Source organism: Macaca nemestrina, chromosome 11 (genome assembly GCF_043159975.1).
Source record: "Macaca nemestrina isolate mMacNem1 chromosome 11, mMacNem.hap1, whole genome shotgun sequence".
NCBI lineage: Eukaryota > Metazoa > Chordata > Mammalia > Primates > Cercopithecidae > Macaca > Macaca nemestrina.
In genome coordinates this window covers 1-17,193 of record NC_092135.1, presented here as the reverse complement: position 1 = coordinate 17,193, position 17,193 = coordinate 1, and the positions used below count along the sequence as shown (strand labels likewise).

The 17,193-nt window shown below is 47.7% G+C and overlaps 1 protein-coding gene across 1 annotated transcript; it reads left to right on the top strand.

The window, feature by feature from the left end:
- The first annotated feature begins 547 nt into the window (after positions 1-547).
- Positions 548-17,184, top strand: LOC139357036 (SH3 domain and tetratricopeptide repeat-containing protein 1-like). Its single transcript, XM_071072494.1, has 4 exons — positions 548-634; positions 4,407-4,601; positions 4,654-4,765; positions 16,279-17,184. Exons 1-4 carry the CDS (start codon positions 548-550, stop codon positions 16,824-16,826), a joined length of 942 nt encoding a protein of 313 aa, XP_070928595.1. The 3' UTR covers positions 16,827-17,184.
- The last annotated feature ends 9 nt before the right edge of the window (positions 17,185-17,193 follow it).

Below are 17,193 nucleotides of genomic sequence, written 5' to 3'. Positions count from 1 at the left end.
GTATTTTTTAGTAGAGACGGGGTTTCACCGTGTTCGCCAGGATGGTCTCGATCTCCTGACCTCGTGATCCACCCGTCTCGGCCTCCCAAAGTGCTGGGATTACAGGCTTGAGCCACCGCGCCCTGCCTGATTTTGTATTTTTAGTAGGGACGGGGTTTCTCCATGTTGGTTAGGCTGGCCTTGACTCCCATCCTTGGGTGATCCATCCAACTCGGCCTCCTCAAGTGTTGGGATTACAGGTGTGAGCCACCAGGCCTGGCCAAGGCCATGTAATTTCTTAAGTGGAAAGATGAAGTACTTGATGAACTCAGAAGTTTGACTCAAGGCCCTTGATCTTTCCGTAACACGTGGTTCCTTCCCTGGTTGTTCGGAGTGACTAAGAACTCCAGGAAGCTGTGTTTTGTGGAAAGAGGACCTGAGGGGTGTATGGTCTTTCCAGGCTTGGAATCGGCCATGCTGGGCTTCTGAATTGTATAACTTGGCCATATAGAGAGAAGCCCCTCATTGAAGACTTATTCTTTGGGGGAAATAAAGGAAGGCAGCCCACATGAGACAGGTAGAGGCGACTTTCTCAGAGCTGCTGTGGCAAGGGAGTCGGCACCGTCACTTGCGTGTGGCAGAGACTGACATGCAGGTGAGTGGCGGATGAGGAGTGGGAAAACTTCAGGATGGAAAAGAACAGCTCTCAGTGGGGCTGTTGTGGGGGCTGGAGGCGACTGTGCAGAAGTGGGGTGTCCTATGTGATTGGTTAGGGGCATATTTGGCTTTCTCTAAATGATCCTAACTGGAAACAGGGGCCAAAATTAGGGTGGCTGTCAGTTTTGAGTCAAGTCCTGGCCACGTGGGACAGAGTCCTGGTTTAGTTTCTGGGTTGTGGAGAGAGAGCAGTCTGACTTCCTGTCTGATGTGCTAGCCTGGCTGGCCTCCTGGCTGTTGACTGTAGATAGGGGATTGGTTTCCTGGGTGGGCAGCTACAGGTTGTGGTCTGAGTTCTGTCTTTATACATATGATCAGGCATGGTCCGTTTGTATATTCAGTCCCGCATTCTTCTTGTCAGTAAAAATATCAAATGACAAATTGGATACATTGGGAACATTTGAGATGTCTGCGTCCCCTGGAGGCAGTTTTCACGTTCACATTTAATCAGAATGAATATAAACAATTGGGCATTTATCTTGAAGATTTAAAATAGGAAATCTTCAACAATACTACCTCGGCGCCATTGCCTCTCTGTCTGTCGTTAGGGAATGTGTTTTTATCCACCGCTGGCTCATCGTCCACCAGTTTCTGGTTGATCCACTTCTCTATATGTCTTGTCTTGTGTGCATCTCATTGTTTGCTAGTGTTAGCTTTCCCCTTCATCAGTGTAATTTATTTGTATAGCATCTGTTGGTAGGAAGTTATTTGTGGAATTTGTGAATGGGAGGGACCTTAGAGGTCTGCTAGGTCAGCCCAGTGATTTTCAAGATAAACGGAAATACAGGGAAATGTTCCAGCTTTTTTGGTGGCAAAATCAGGAATAGAAAGCAGTGTTCTTTGTGCCACAATGTCATTGAAAGGCAGCTCAATGTGGGTCTAAAATGCAGAGTAACTAACTTGCATTTATCTCTGCTGCTGACTCTTGTTATCAGACATTTTAAATTGACCTTAATGTGTTAGCAGAAATATGAAAAGTCCTGACTTGTTTACATATAAGGTACTTCTTTGCCTACTCATTTGGTTGTTTTTTTCAACAGGATTGAAAAGACATTGCTATACACTGAATGTTTATGTCTCCCCCAGATTCTTGTACTGGAGCCCTAACTGCCAGTGTGATGGTATTAGGGGGTAGGACCTTTGGGAAGTGATTAGGGTTAGATGAGGTCATGAGCGTGGGCCCTGGTCTGACAGGATTAGTGCCCTTAGAAGAAGAGAAACCAGGCCGGGTGTGGTGGCTCACACCTGTAATCCCAGCACTTTGGGAGGTCGTGATGGGCAGATCACAAACTCAGGAGATTGAGACCATCGTGAAACCCTGTTTCTACTAAAAATACCAAAATTAGTTGGCTGCGGTGGTACGTGCCTGTAATCCCAGCTACTCGGGAGGCTGAGGCAGGAGAGTTGCTTGAACCAGAGAGTCAGAGGTTGCAGTGAGCTGAGATTGTGCCACTACACTCCAGCCTGGTGACAGAGCGAGACTCTGTCTCAAAAAAAGAAAAAAGAGAAAGTAGAGAGCTCCCACTGCCCTGGTGTGAGGAAACAAGAAGAAAGGTGGCTGTCTGCAAGCCAGGAAGAGGTCCCTGTCCCGGCACTGAGTTGGCCAACACTTTGATCCTGGACTTCCAGCCTCCAGAGCTGTGAGAAATAAACTAATGTTTCAACCATACAGCCTATGGTGTTTTTGATGGTATTTGCCTATGGTATTATGGCCATCTGATTTGACTGATACAGAGATGGTTCCAGAATACTGTAGCCTGTTGGCATCTAAGTTGGTGATGCCATGAAAATAAATGTGGTAGTTCATTCCTTTATATAAAGATAGTGCTGTGAGCCCAGGGCCTTTGCTCATGTCTTAGTTGAGTCTTGTTTTCTTATAATAGCTTCCTAAATTCTCTTTTCCCCCTCTAATTTATATTATATATCTGGATTAAATCATATATGGTATGATTTTATACTTTATGTCTATACAAACTTGTAGTGATTTCATTTCATTTGATTTGATTTTTGAGACATGCCCTTGCTCTGTTGCTCAGGCTGGAATGCAGGCGTGCCATTACAGCTCACTGTAACCCTAAATTCCTGGGCTCAAGTGATCCTCCCGCCTCAGCCTCCTGAGTAGCTGGAACTACAGTTGTGCTATCCTGCCCAGCTAATTTTTAAATTTTTTGTAAGAACAGAGTCTTGCCGTGCTGTCCAGAGTGGTTTCAAACTCCTGGCCTCAAGCAGTCCTCTCGTCTCAGCCTCTCAAAGCACTGGATTACAGGGATGAGCCGCCACACCCGGCCCAGTGATTTTTCATTGTTAAGATCAAGGACGGGTTCCCTGGCTTGGCATTCAAGGCTCATGATCAGGGCGTGATACGCAAGTTTGGGCTTCAGTGTTTCCATTCCCGCCGTCAGCCTCGCGCTCCAGCTTGTTGCCTAAGCCCTGTTCTGAAGCCCAGCCTGAGAGCTGCACTTAGAATTTATACCTTCTCATCTCTTCATCGTCTTCGCCTATGTTCTTATCTCCATCTGGGGCATCATCTCCACACTTCTGCCTCTTTAAATCTTCTCCATCCTTCAAGACTTGAAATACTCACTTCCTTTACATGATCCCCGCTCTGACATCCAAGCTAGAATTAATCTTTCTTCCTTTGAACTCTGATAGTGCTTAATGTTTTTCATCCTTTAATTATACAGCAGTCCTGTGTGTTAGATATTATTATTCTCCCAGTTTTTCATAGTTACTTTGAAAATATTTACTGTAGTCATATTTTGAAGATATAATATGAGTGACGTTCAAAAGGTCCTGGAGAGTGAAAGGCAGTCCTACTCCCATCACTGCCCTGTGACCACTGTTGCCAGTTTTTGTTTGTTTTTCCAAGGCAGAGTCTTGCTCTGTCACTATGGTGGCGTGATCTCAGCTCACTGCAACCTTCGACTCCCAGGTTCAAGCGGTTCTCCTGCCTCAACCTCCTGAGTAGCTGGGACTACAGGTGTGCACCACCACGCCCAGATAAGTTTTGTATTTTTAGTAGAGACGGGGTTTCACCATGTGGGCCAGGATGGTCTGGATATCTTGGCCTCGTGATCCACCTGCCTCAGCCTCTCAGACTGCTGGGATTACATACGTGAGCCACTGCGCCAAGCCTATGTGTCTTGTTTTTAAAAACACAGATGTTGGCATAAGATAAACACGGTTGTCCACCGGTAAGTATTTAGGTTGTTCCCAACCGTTTCGATTAATCAATGCTGAGTTCTAATTCTTGCATATTTGCGTGAATATGTTCATAGGATGCATTGCTAGAAATGGAATTGTGGGATCCAGGGTTCTGCGCATTTTAAATGTTGATGGGTGTTGCTGGATTCCCTTCCATTAGGGCCATACTGTTATCTCACTGTCAATGTGTAAGGGCGCCTATTTCTATTTCCTTGCCAACAGTTTCTTCTCAGCTGTTTTCTTTGACATCACACACACACAAATAGCACCCTTGTTCCAAAAACATGGACATTCTACATTTCTCCTTAAAGTGTGCGCACACTGACTGAAGCTCTGTGTTGCAGTGATGTGTGCTGCTAGGATTGTGGCTCTGTTTCGAATTTGCTAGCCAGACTATGACTTTCCAGTCAGGTATTTTTTGTTTTGTTCATGCTGTTGCTGAGGTTGCGCTGTGTGAATTTCCCTCCACTGCCCAGCCAGATTTCCTTTCCGGTGGGTGGGCTTAGTGTCTCATCCGGCAGCCCTGTTTCCTAGTGACCTGGGCCGAGTGTCTCATCCAGCAGCCCTGTGTTCTGGTGATCTGGGCTGAGTGTCTCATCTGGCAGCCCTGTTTCCTGGTGATCTGGGCCGAGTGTCTCATCCGGCAGCCCTGTTTCCTGGTGATCTGGGCCGAGTGTCTCATCCGGCAGCCCTGTTTCCTGGTGATCTGGACTGAGTGCCTCCATGGGAAGTTGCACCCATCTTCTCCAGTAGTGCATCTTTTCACAGCAAGCAAAACATTTTCACCACGTTTCTAGCGGGACAGGCACTAGCTCTTTTCTGGGCATCAGGAGACCTGGCTTTGTTCTGGTTCAAGCAACAGCTGGTGAGTTACCAAAGACAAGTCGCATCTGGCCCCTGGTCCTTTGCTTTATAAGTAGAATCACAGTCCGAGTGGGCATCACTGCCCTGGTCTCTATACGGGGCTGAGTGTTGTGGGGATGATGGCTAAATGTCAGGGTGCATTTGCGCCACTAGGGGATTACAGGCCAGCCAAAGACACAGGAGGAAAGCTAACAGCCCCGGGCAGATATACAGAACCAGAGGAGTGTGGAAGGGTGGTTCCAAGCTCCTTGGTGTGATTACAATAAACATTTTATCTCTAAGTCTTGGGCCATTGGACCAACAGAAGAGAGAGCTGGTGTTGAGTTGTAGTGAGAGGTGTGTGGTTCGTGTGCCTGCCGAGCCTGGCTTGGACTCAATTCCATTGAGTCCCATTCCATTTTACCTTCTGTTTCCACCTTTTTCCTGCTCCTGCTTGTTTCTCCAGAAAAAAATGCAATAAATTCCTTTCAAAAACTTTACAAAAGCCATAGATGCTTATTGAAAATAGTTCAAATGCTATGGAAGACAGAAAGATAGTGAGTGTTTTTCTGTTGTGTGTTTGGATGAATGTGTCTTTGGGGTAGTCACGATTAACACTGGGTGTATTTCCTTCCAGATCCTTTCCAGTGTACCTACAAATATATATGTACACATTATAAAAAACAAAATAGTACCTGATAAACATTGAGTCCCCCCACTCCCACTCAGCAGTCTACATGGACATCCTTTCATGGTGATACGATGAGACCTGATCGACTCCTTTTGTTCGCTGGAGTCGCAGGTAATAATAGCTACAGATAACTCACCTTCAGTGGGCATTTACCATGTGACAGGGTCTGTGCTCCAGGCAGGCTACATGAAGTGGGTCTTAAGGCTGTTTACAACAATGCTATGGGTGAACACAGTAATTGTTAACATTTTGCAAGTGACAGAATTGCAGTAGAGAGAAGCAAAGCTGCTTGCTCCAACTCATGGCACGATTCCCGAGAGAGAGAGAGAGAGAGAGAGAGAGAGAGAGAGAGAGAGAGAGAACACTTTTAAAACAATTCTTGTTATAGTAGGTGATTTATGATCATTTCAAGAAATAGTGCATTCAGTGAATACATTTCAGGGTCTGGTACAGTCTGGGAGCTGTTCCTGAAAATGCACTGGGCTAGGGGTAAAAGAGTGGTCCATTGTCCCTGGGCCCCTAGTGCAAGGAGGGAGGTCCCGCGGAGAGGGGACATGGTGAGGAGGTCTCTCTGAACAAACCGTGCAACATCCATTTCTGCTGAGTCTGGTCCGAGGTCTGGTTCTTTTTTTTTTTTTTTTTTGAGACGGAGTCTCGCGCTGTGTCACCCAGGCTGGAGTGCAGTGGCGCGATCTCGGCTCACTGCAAGCTCCGCCTGCCAGGTTCACGCCATTCTCCTGCCTCAGCCTCCGAGTAGCTGGGACTACAGGCGCCCGCCACCACGCCCGGCTAGTTTTTTGTATTTTTAGTAGAGACGGGGTTTCACCATGTTAGCCAGGATGGTCTTGATCTCCTGACCTCGTGATCCACCCGCCTCGGCCTCCCAAAGTGCTGGGATTACAGGCTTGAGCCACCGCGCCCGGCCTGGTTCTTGACATGAACACTTTTCAGAAATACTTGGTTTTGATTTTTATCACGGCTTACCTGAGCAGCCATGGTTTCAAACTGCCTGGAGATGTGGTCTGGCAGGCCAGTGCTCTGCCCATCCTTCCGGCTCCTGCAGGAGGGGAGTCATCCTGGACTAGAGGGCTTCACCTGTAATCAGCTATCTCATAATAAGTGGATTTGATGCTGGTTTCGCTAGGTCAGGAAATTTCCCATTTGGAAGGAAAACTGATACTTGTTTTTGGGTTTTGCTGAGGAGCCACAGGGTTTAGAACAGAGACTGGAAGTTTGTTGAGACACAAGTGAGTGCACTCAAACATCTTCCATGAAACATAGAAATAAACAGTGTTCCAGAGAGGTCCCTGGCTTTGGGATAAAAATATTTCTGTAACAGAATGGCACTGGATGTCTGCTGTATCTTTTTCTCTGCTATTTTGGCAAGTTTTATTTGGGTGTGTGTCTACTGTACAGAAGGTATGACATCAGTTTTTGCCACCAAGTATTTAACAGCTGTTGGTACCTCCTATGTGGGTCACTTTTGTGCCGTGGTTTCTTTGGGGAAATTGTAGGTCTCCTACCCAAAGCACATTGCCCATTTCAAGGTACTCCTGGTTTCTGAACACCTGTGGCAGTGCCTTCCATGTGGGTGAAGCCAGCCGAGAAAGTACCCCTCCCCAGGAGTTGGGGACTCGTGATTGCCAGAGTGAGGAGGCTGGGGATGGACCCTGGACTAGATGCTACCCCCTACCCACCCTTTTTTTCCATTTGTAAGGGACAAGGATCCAGGAAGGAAAGTATCAGCTTACAAAGGCTTTTGTTACAATTAATCGTTCATGTTCTTTCTTTTGGTATCTTATTCTCTGTTTACATTTTTTTAATTTAATTTTTTTTTTGAGACAGAGTCTTGCTCTGTCACCCAGGCTGGAGTGCAGTGGCATGATCTCGGCTCACTCCAACCTCTGCCTCCCAGGTTGAAGTGATTCTTGTGCCTCAGCTTCCTGAGTAACTGCGATTACAGGCATGTGCCACCACATCCAGCTAATTTTTGTGTTTTTAGTAGAGACAGGGTTTAGCCGTGTCGGTCAGGCTGATCTTGAACTCCTGAACTCAAGTGATCTGCCTGCCTCAGTCTCCCAAAGAGCTGAGAGTACAGGTGTGAGCCACCGCGCCCGGCCGCTGTTTCCATTTTGTAATGCTAGCATCACCCCATTGTAGGGTGGCTAGGGGTATTTTTCTTTCCTGTTTCTTGGTGTATTTTCCTCTACAGCATTGATCACTCTTTAACATACTTTTTGGTTGTCTGTCTCTACCTACAAAAATATATGTTCCCTGTTATATCACCAGTGCCTGGCACATAGATAGTCAGTCAATATTTGTTAATGGATGAATGAATGAATGGGCTGAAAGAACCTTATTCTTCTTTCTTCTGTCACTTCACACCAAATGCTTTTGGAAAATGCTATGTGAACAGGGATCGTAAGCAGGAGAGGTTACACACATGGCTGTGGGATAGCCCATCATCCTCAGATACTTGTCTGGAAGGACGTGGAGTACTTGAGTGGAAATGATACAAGATAACTTCTTCAGGAAATCAGCCAAGTGTCAGAGCTTTTCACATAGGCGTGTGATGTTAGTGTATGTGTGTATGAAGAGCTGTCGTGGCCTAGAATCACGGGCTTTTAGATCCCTTGTACAGATAGAAAAGTAAAGGCAGAGGCCCAGGAATGCTGTAGGCCACCGAGGTAGAGTCCCTGTCTGTCCTTCTCAGTGTCCGGTCACTTCTCACTGCACTCCCCTCTTTACTGCTAAAGCCACCTTCCCTGACTCTGAATGTGTAACCACGAGGGAGAAAATGTACTCCAGGCTCACAGTTTGTGGAGAAAAAGCCCAGCAGCTGAAAATAATGTTCATGAGTTTGTACCTAGAAAAAGTGGCCATTTCCATCATGTCTTTGAATATCCCTGTTTCTCATACATTTTATAAACAAGACAGTAGAAGGAGATTCGGGAACAGCCACTTTCGAACAAGGGGGAAAAAATCAAACCTAGAGCATTCCAGTTCCTGTTTTCTTCTCAGTTTAGTGCTGAGGCACTTTAGCTTCCTGTCTAAGGGACTACTCAAATCTGATTAGAAGCCATTGTGGGCTGGTAATTATCTGTCATTTTAGGAAGACAGATGCAGCACCAACTCTGTTCCCTAATAGCAGGCGTATTAATTTCAAATTTGGATGGCAGGAGAAGCAGATGGCGAGGTGGGATAAGCGTTCAGATGCTTGGTCATTGATAGCTTTTTTCTTCCAGTATCACATGGGGATTTGGGACCCGGGAAGCCCGCTGAGAACTGATGGTTATCTGTCCCCTAACCAGCTGGGTTCTTTTTCCTCCTGAGCTCAGAAAGATTGCTCCTACTGCAGCCAGGGAAGACAGGTTGTTGACTGGTTAGAAATCATGGCAGGTTATTTTCTCCACCCACAGTTCGCAGTTGGAAAGCAGAGCTATCAAAAAGTTGTCTTCTCTGTTGTATTTCAAATCTGGGTGTTAAAAAAATTATGTAAGCAAATTAAGCATTTCTTGAATGGTAGTTGTGTGTGTTCTTGATGCGAATGAGAGGTGCATTCCCCCGTAAAATCCCTGGGACTTTATAGGAGGATGTGAGCCTTAGAACAGAAGTTGGTTTTCTAGATGATCACGTAGACATGATGCTGAGCACTAGACAAAAATGTTGATTGAAGTGATTTAAAAAAATTTTGTCTGAGTTCAGATTTTACACCAATATTTAGAAAATCAGCAAAAGAACTTGTAGGAATTTCTCAGGCATCCAGTTCAGCCCCCTGCGCACATTGTCATAAAATCCGAGTGTGTGTACAGGGAGACGCATTCCTTTCCGTTCTCATCACAAGTCCTTCCCTGGCTCTGCACCTGCCTGTCATGCGTGTCCGTGTGAAGAGACCACCAAACAGGCTTTGTGTGAGCAATAAAGCTTTTGAATCACCTGGGTGCAGGCGGGCTGAGTCCGAAAAGAGAGTCAGGGAAAGGAGATGAGGGTGGGACTGTTTTATAGGGTTTGGGTAGGTAAAGGAAAATTGCAGTCAAAGGTGGGTTGTTCTCTGGCAGGCAGGAGTGGGGGTCACAAGGTGCTCAGTGGGGAAGCTTTTTGAGCCAGAATAAGCCAGGAAAAGGAATTATCATCCCTTAAGATAATATCATCCCTTAAGGCAAGGACCAGCCATTTTCACTTCTTTTGTGGTAGAATGTCATCAGTTAAGGCGGGACAGGGCATTTGCACTTCTTTTTTTTTTTTTTTTTTTTTTTTGAGACGGAGTCTTGCTCTGTCACCCAGGCTGGAGTGCAGTGGCCAGATCTCAGCTCACTGCAAGCTTGTGATTCTACAGTTACTTCAGGCCATCTGGGTGTATACCTGCAAGTCACAGGGGATGCGGTGGCTCGGATTGGGCTCAGAAGCCTGACATTGGCCTCTTCCCTACCTTCCCTACCTTTTCCCTCCTGTGTGGTTCTCTCACAAAGTGAATGGCCTCAGCCACAGCTTCTCTGCAGCTGCATCAGACTGTGGCGACAGGAGTGGTGGCTGCTGCAGGGCCTGCTGTCCCCACGGAGCCCAGTCTTGCTTGCCGCTGCAGCCTGGTGATCATTTTGCACCAAAAGTATGTAATTCTACAGAATGAGAGCCCACATGCTGGGGTTGGAGGCCTCTTTATCACGGTGCTCTGCATATTTTAATCTTGGGTAGAAAGTATGGGAAAGTATGGGATACATGTGGTTTGATGTCAGAAGGACGTTGTGAACTTGACGTGGACTGAGGATGCTCAGGTGCAACGGGCACCCCGGCTTCATTAAATGAGACTTCCCCATCTACCTGCCAGGCATGCACAGGTGTATGGCCACATCTTTTGTGTTATCCTTATCTAGAGTGCGCCTTGTCGACATGCTTAAAGTTCCATGATGATATTCTGCCTCATAGAGTAGGTCCCAAACCGCATTCAACACAGAAATGTACTCCTGCTATTCTACATAGAAAGTGCTTTCATATACCAAGTGGGAGAGCAGTCCTAAAATCTAGGCTGGAATCACAGAAGGAAGGCTTTGGGAAGCAACAGATTCCCTAATCCAAAGCGGATTTTTGATGAACCTAGAAACAGGACCAAGAGAAGTGAATTTGCCTAAGGCCCTGACAGTGTCTCACGGTAGCATTTGAACCTAGCAGTTTCTTGACCTATTTCTTTAAATGGTTAGTCATGCTTCCTCTGATTCCTATAGAAACGTATTCCTCATTCATTCTTTTGTTTCAGTGAATTCTTGCGGTGCTACCACGTAACAGTATTTGAGTCAAAATGTGGCAGTGTTGATCCCTTTCCAAGGTTTTTAGTTGCACAGTTTTTCAAAGTTGTGCTCACAGTTTCTTGTTGGTTGCAAGGTGTCCTTTCAGAAGCCAATTGTGTGGTGTATTTACGTTGATTGTTGGAGGTAGTTTGGTTAGAACCTACTTCGAGTGGCTGGCGTGGGCCTGGGGACAATGACAGCTGCCTGCTTCGTGGGCAGAGATGGAGTAATTGCTTCCTGGGAAGTACCATCCTCCTGGCCACACTCTCCAGCCCATTTCGTTTGTGTGGGTTTCCTCGCATCTGCACGTTTCTGGCTTCGTGTGAGTCTCATTTATTTTAGCATATGACTTCAGGCTGTGGGGAAGAATGGCCATTTTAGCACAGAGATGCACACAAAGGAACAACTGGCTAAATGTGACTGAAGACATTCTTAGGGCGGTTTCATTTCTTTCATTCTGTAACAGGCAATCTGGGAAGCAATCTGAACATGTGGCCTGCACTGTCACAGCTCCTCCCTGCAGGATTGCAGATGTTTGGAGATTGTAGTGATAACTGTTATCATTGAGAAGGGCATTCTCACAGGCTCTAATCAGTCCGGATTTATTCCGTGTTAATTTGTTAAAGACAACTGTATTTCTAGCCAAATCCATGGGAGACGTTTCTCCTGGCAGTGTTGCTGGGGGTATTCCCGTGGCTTAGTCTTAGGGCAGCGCACGCCTTTGAATACTGCTGAAGCTGTGAGTACCCAAAGCGCACGGGAGTACTTTTGTCATACGGGGTGTTAGTCACTGATACACGTCTCAGTCAGACCTGATGGATTCTTGACCCCTTCCTTTTCTAATTTTTTAATTTTTATTTTTTATTTTTGTTTTTTAAGAGCACAACCCCTCAGGTGGCCACCATGAATCTCTGGTGTTTTCGGTTGGCTGCAGCCTATTTGCCACCTCTGGTTCAAACCTACTCGAAGCCTGATGATGCTTGCCTCGGTTGTTCTGCTGTGTGACCTCCGCGCCCGCAGGGTTCAAGACTGTCAGAGCTCGGAGCCACCTTCACAACTACCAGGGTTTCCGGAACCTCCTTTCTCTAGCCCTGGGGATGGAAGAGATGTCATCAGAAGTGAAGGCTTATTAGGTTTACATGCCATTGATAACGAAGGAGGTTTTCTTTTATATAAGGGGAGCTTCTTATGACGTGCTCTAGTAGGGTAAAGAAGTTTTTGAGGTTTGCTTTCTCTGGAAAGATAATTTGTGATCCTGCTGTTGCTTTCAACAAAAATGGAATTTGCATACCAGTGCATGTTGTATTACTGAGCACTGGCTGACAAACGGTTCTTAACTCGTCATTCACTCCACCACTGTTTCTTGAATGGCATATGTGTGCCAGCTGTAGTAGGAACTTGCTAGACTCTAGGACTAACCCTTATGAAATAGGGGTCCTGGGGGAAGCAAATGCATATAACTATAAAGGTTGGAGGGGATATCAGAGGGGGTGCCTGTAGGTGCAAAACTTTGTTCATTCATTGCCCCATCTAGGAGGTTTTGTGTCTTAGCAGCGTGTTCCATAGCAACACATCCCTCTATCAAAATGTTGATCATATTATTTTGAAATTCTCTGCTTAGGTATGTGTTTTTCCGACTAAGTTTAAAACTGGTTAAGGACAGGCTATGGCGTATGTATTATATATATCTACACACACACACATATATTTATATACATACACATTACCATATAAATAAACAATATATATTTTTATATATATGTTCATATATATATATTTCCCTCTCTATATATACATACACATCACACACACATATATACACACACATATATATGAAATACACACACAGACACACACATACTTCTACTGCCAAGCACAGAAAGTCAAAACTAGGCAAGAGTTCTTTTAGTGTTCATGAAAAAATAGATGTGCTTAGTCGAGAGCGTCCTTAAGTTGCCAGGGGAAAGACAGGATGGATTCACAAAGGGAGATAGTGTTTTTTTGTTTTGTTTTTTTTCTCTTTGTTTAACTCTTGAATTCGAAATAATTCATACTTATTGAAAAGTTGCAAAAGTAGTACAGACAATTCCCATATACTCTTCCCTCAGATTCCCCAAACCTTTCACCCCATTTGTACTTTCTCTCTCTGTGGATATAATTCTTTTTTTTTTCTGAAATATTTGAGAGTGGAAGGTAGAATGCAGGGCAGGGTGAAAGGCGGAAGGAGACAGGTGAGTTGGGAGGCTTTTTTTGTTTTTTTTTAACCTTCTGAGATGGAGTTTCGCTCTTGTCACCCAGGCTGGAGTGCAATGGCAGGATCTCGGCTCACTGTAACCTCTGCCTTCTGAGTTCAAGTGATTCTCCTGCTTCAGTCTCCCGGATAGCTGGGATTACAGGCGCCCACCACCATGCTCGGCTAATGTGTTATATTTTTTGTGGAGGGGTTTCACCATGTTGGTCAGGCTGGTCTTGAGCTCCTGACGTCTGATGATCCACCTGCCTTGGCCTACCAAAGGGCTGGGATTATAGGCGTGAGCCACTGTGCCTGGCGATTGGGAGGCTTTTGCAGTAACCCAGAGCGCTATGATGAGAGCTGGACCTGGTTGGAAATGATAAGAAAGGTGAGAAGTGGTTAGGTCTGGCACATATTTTGAAAGGAGAGTTTAAATGGGTTGGATGACAAGAGAGAGAAAAAGAAGTTTTAAGAATGATGTCAAGGACTTTGGCCTGAGTAACTGGAAGACTAGAGATGCTGTTATTGGGATCGGGAAGACTATGGGAGGAGTGGGTTATAGCAGGGGGAATCTAAAGTGTGTTTTCGGCATGCTAAATTTGAGGTCCAAAAAGGGATGTCAAGAAGTGTTGGCCGGGCGCGGTGGCTCACGCCTGTAATTCCAGCACTTTGGGAGGCTGAGGCGGCAGATCACCTGAGGTCAAGACTTCGAGACCAGCCTGATAATTATTAAAATCGATCATTGATGTTTACTAATTAATCATATTATTGCTTCTAATACTGCCGGGGGTGAACACCTACCTGTGATGTTGTTCCTAATATCCAGGGACAGAGAGCATGATTTTCGTTTCAATACCACAGTAGGGGTACAATCACCCTGTGACACTGATCCTAATATTGAGAGGGGTAGAATATGACATGACTCCCACCATAGCAATGAATGGACAGCCACCCGGTGATATTACTCCTAATATTCACAGAAGCAGCATATGATATTACTCCCAATATCGCAGGGAGGGTACAGCTCTTCTGTGATATGGTTCCTAGTATCTGGAGGAGGAGAGGATGATCATAATTCCAGTATCGCAGGCTGTGTTCACCCACCCTGTGATATTGTTATTACTATCCTGGAAGGGAGAAGATGATATGACTTCCCATAGAGCAGGAGGCGTACACCCAGCCTGGGATATTGTTCCTAATATCCATGGAGAGGAGAGGCTGATATTACTCCCAATATGGCAGGGGGTGTACATCCACCCTGTGATATTCTTCGTAATATTCCAAGGCTGAGAGGTTGATATTACTCCTAGTATCGGAGACACCGTACACCCCCGTGTGATAGTCTTCCTGATATCCGGAAGGGGAGAAGATGGTGCTAATCCCCATATCGCAGCAGGTGAACACCCACTCTGTGATATCTTTCAGAATTTGCGGGGGGAGAGAGGATAATTTCATTCCCAATACTGCAGAAGATGTACAAGCCCCACCCCGTGATATTGTCCTGAATATTCCAAGGCACAGAAGACGATGTTACTCCCAATATCGCAGAAAGTGTCCACCCCCCAGTGATGTTGTTCCCATGATCCAGGAGGGAGGAGGATGATATGACTTTCCACCCTTGAACCCTGCGATGCTCTCACCCTGCAACACCGACACCAGCTCAACCTGACATGGGCCCAGAGGTGCTGGCTGGGGGTGTTGATTGCTTCTCTTTTCTCCCTTGCCAGACTCAGTAGAGGAAGCTGAGACCGAGCAGCCTCGGGAACAAAATAGGTTTTGCCCGTGGCTCAGGCTTCCTCTGGTTATGAGCTGGGCCTTGGAGTAACGCCGGGGGAGGGGACAGAGCTGAGTACGGTGGGCATTGGATGCGGCTGTCACCCCTCTGTGGTGTGGGCCGGGGACTTGAGGGACGTCGCCTGAGGTGGGCCTGAACCTCCCGTCTACTCTGGCACTGGAGGCCGTGGGGTCCCACACTTCTTCCAATGAACATGCTGACCCCCGCCTGGTCCCCGACCGAGGTGGGGCATCCTTTCCACTGCTGGGGCCCACATGTAGCTGTGGGTTCCTTTTTCATGACCTGGAGAAGCTACAGTTCACCCTGTGCTCCGCCTCAGAGATGGGAGGCCACACTGTCCTCAGCGGGTAGCAGAATTCAGAGCCTTAGGTTGCAGGGGCCTCAACTGAGGTCCTTGAAGGGTCTGCTCCTTCCTGAGGGGAGCCAGAGAGGAAGGGAAGGCTGTTGTAGGTTTGCCTCGGGGAGGGGGTAGTTCCACCCTCTGCCAAGGTCTCTGGAGCCAAGGCACGTGGCTCTCCAGCTGCCCCGGAGGCCAGGGTAGTGGCTGGGAGGGGCTGTGTGCCTCCGCCGGGTGGGGGAGATTTCTTAGCTCATCTAGTGTAGTCAAGTCAGACATTTGCCTCGAAATCGTATTTATTTACTTTTTTAATTCCAAGGCTTTACAGATGAATAAGGAGGCAGTTTGTATTGAAAATATTTTTTACGTGTGAGCTTGAAACAGAGAGTCTGTTTCAATCTAGGTTTTTCCTTCCCAGTAATGCCTCCTTTCATCCCAGGTTTTCCGACAGGAAATGCGCTTGTTTGCTCACCTCTGGGAGGGGGATTTGGCTAGGAATCCACCAAAGCCAGCAGGCACCAGTGGGTTGCTTGAGCAGGCTGGCCTTTGTTAACCCTTTAGGAACTGAGGGCTTCAGGTTTTCAGACCATCCAAGGTGAAGGTGGCCACAGGGGCCTGGAAGCTTTCCCATCCTTCCTGCAGGGATGGTCCGTTTCCCTGCACGGAGCTGGGTACATGGGTACAACACCCCTGTCCTGTGCCGTCGGTGGCTTTACCAATTTTGCATAGCAGCTTTTGAGCTGATCCATAGCTCTGATTGGCTGTTGAGGGTTTCATGGATTCCTGTACCGCACCGGGGGGCCCAATATGCTGACAAAAGTTGCATTTGTAGTTGTAGTGCTGCATATACATGGGTCCAGTTAGAAGGCTTTGATTCTTTCTAAAGGGAAAGGCATCTCTGAGGGATCACTGAGCTGACATAGTCTCCTCAAACCATGCTGTGAGGTGGCGACAAAGCAGGACAGAAGGGTGATTTTGTAGGAGAGTCGGGCCACGGGCCTGCGTGTTCTCTGTGTCCCCATAGTGCCGGAGTTCCTCCGTGCTCCAGGCCCCGGGTTTGCATTGCACATAATTCTCAAGGGCTCATGGCAAGCTGCGCCAGGGACACAGAGGGCGGGGATGCGGGGACCCTGCCCCCAGTGGACCAAGGACTCACTGCTGGACTCTAATCTGTCTAGGTGTTCTTGTGACTTGCAGAAATACCTCCGCCTTGCCTGGGCCCGGAGCCACAGGAGACCCTGCCGAAGGTGAAGAATGTTCTGGAACAATGCAAGACCTGCCCAGGCTGCCCCCAGGAGCCAGCGTCCTGGGGTCTCTGTGCGGCATCCAGCAACGTGAGCTTGCAGGACCCCGAGGAGCCCTCCTTCTGCTTGGAAGCTGAGGACGACTGGGAGGACCCGGAGGCCCTGAGCTCACTGCTGCTGTTCCTGAACGCCCCCGGGTACAAGGCCAGCTTCCGTGGCCTGTATGACGTGGTGCTGCCATGGCTGAGTGGCATGTTCTGCAGCTTTAGCAACGAAGAGGAGCTGACTGGGTGCCTGGCACAGGCCCAAGGGGCAGCCAAGAAAGCTGGCCTCCTCATGGCCCTGGCCAGACTCTGTTTCCTTCTGGGGTGGCTGTGCAGCAGGAGACTCAAGCTGTCCCAGGCCCGGGTGTACTTTGAGGAAGCACTGGGGGCCCTGGAGGGCAGCTTTGGGGACCTGTTCCTGGTGGTGGCTGTGTACGCCAACCTGGCCAGCGTTTAAGAGAAGCAGAACCGGGAGAAGTGTACACAGGCGGTTCCCAAAGTTATGGCCCTGCTCCTGGGGACGCCCGGCAACATCTGCAGCACCGAGGTGGAGGGAGAGCTCCTACAGCTGGCGCTGCAGCAGGCGGTGGGTGGCCAGAGCCTGCCGGCCGAGGCCCGGGCCTGCTTCCTGCTGGCCAGACACCATGTGCGCCTCAAGCAGCCCGAGGAGGCCCTGCCCTTCCTAGAGCGGCTGCTGCTTTTGCACAGGGACTCGGGAGCCCCAGAGGCTGCGTGGCTCTCAGACTGCTCCCCACTCCTGGCTGACATCTACTCCTGGCTCCTACTCCTGGCCGCAAGTGCCTGTCCCACCTGGTGCTGAGCTG

Bases quoted from the DNA above. Each gene is read 5' to 3' on its own strand.
- LOC139357036 (XM_071072494.1), top strand. From the start codon at position 548: ATGAGACAGGTAGAGGCGACTTTCTCAGAGCTGCTGTGGCAAGGGAGT. The intron at 635-4,406 runs GTGAGTGGCGGA...GGGTGGGCTTAG, and splicing joins TGGCAGAGACTGACATGCAG to TGTCTCATCCGGCAGCCCTG. The intron at 4,766-16,278 runs GTGAGTTACCAA...TGTGACTTGCAG, and splicing joins TCTGGTTCAAGCAACAGCTG to AAATACCTCCGCCTTGCCTG.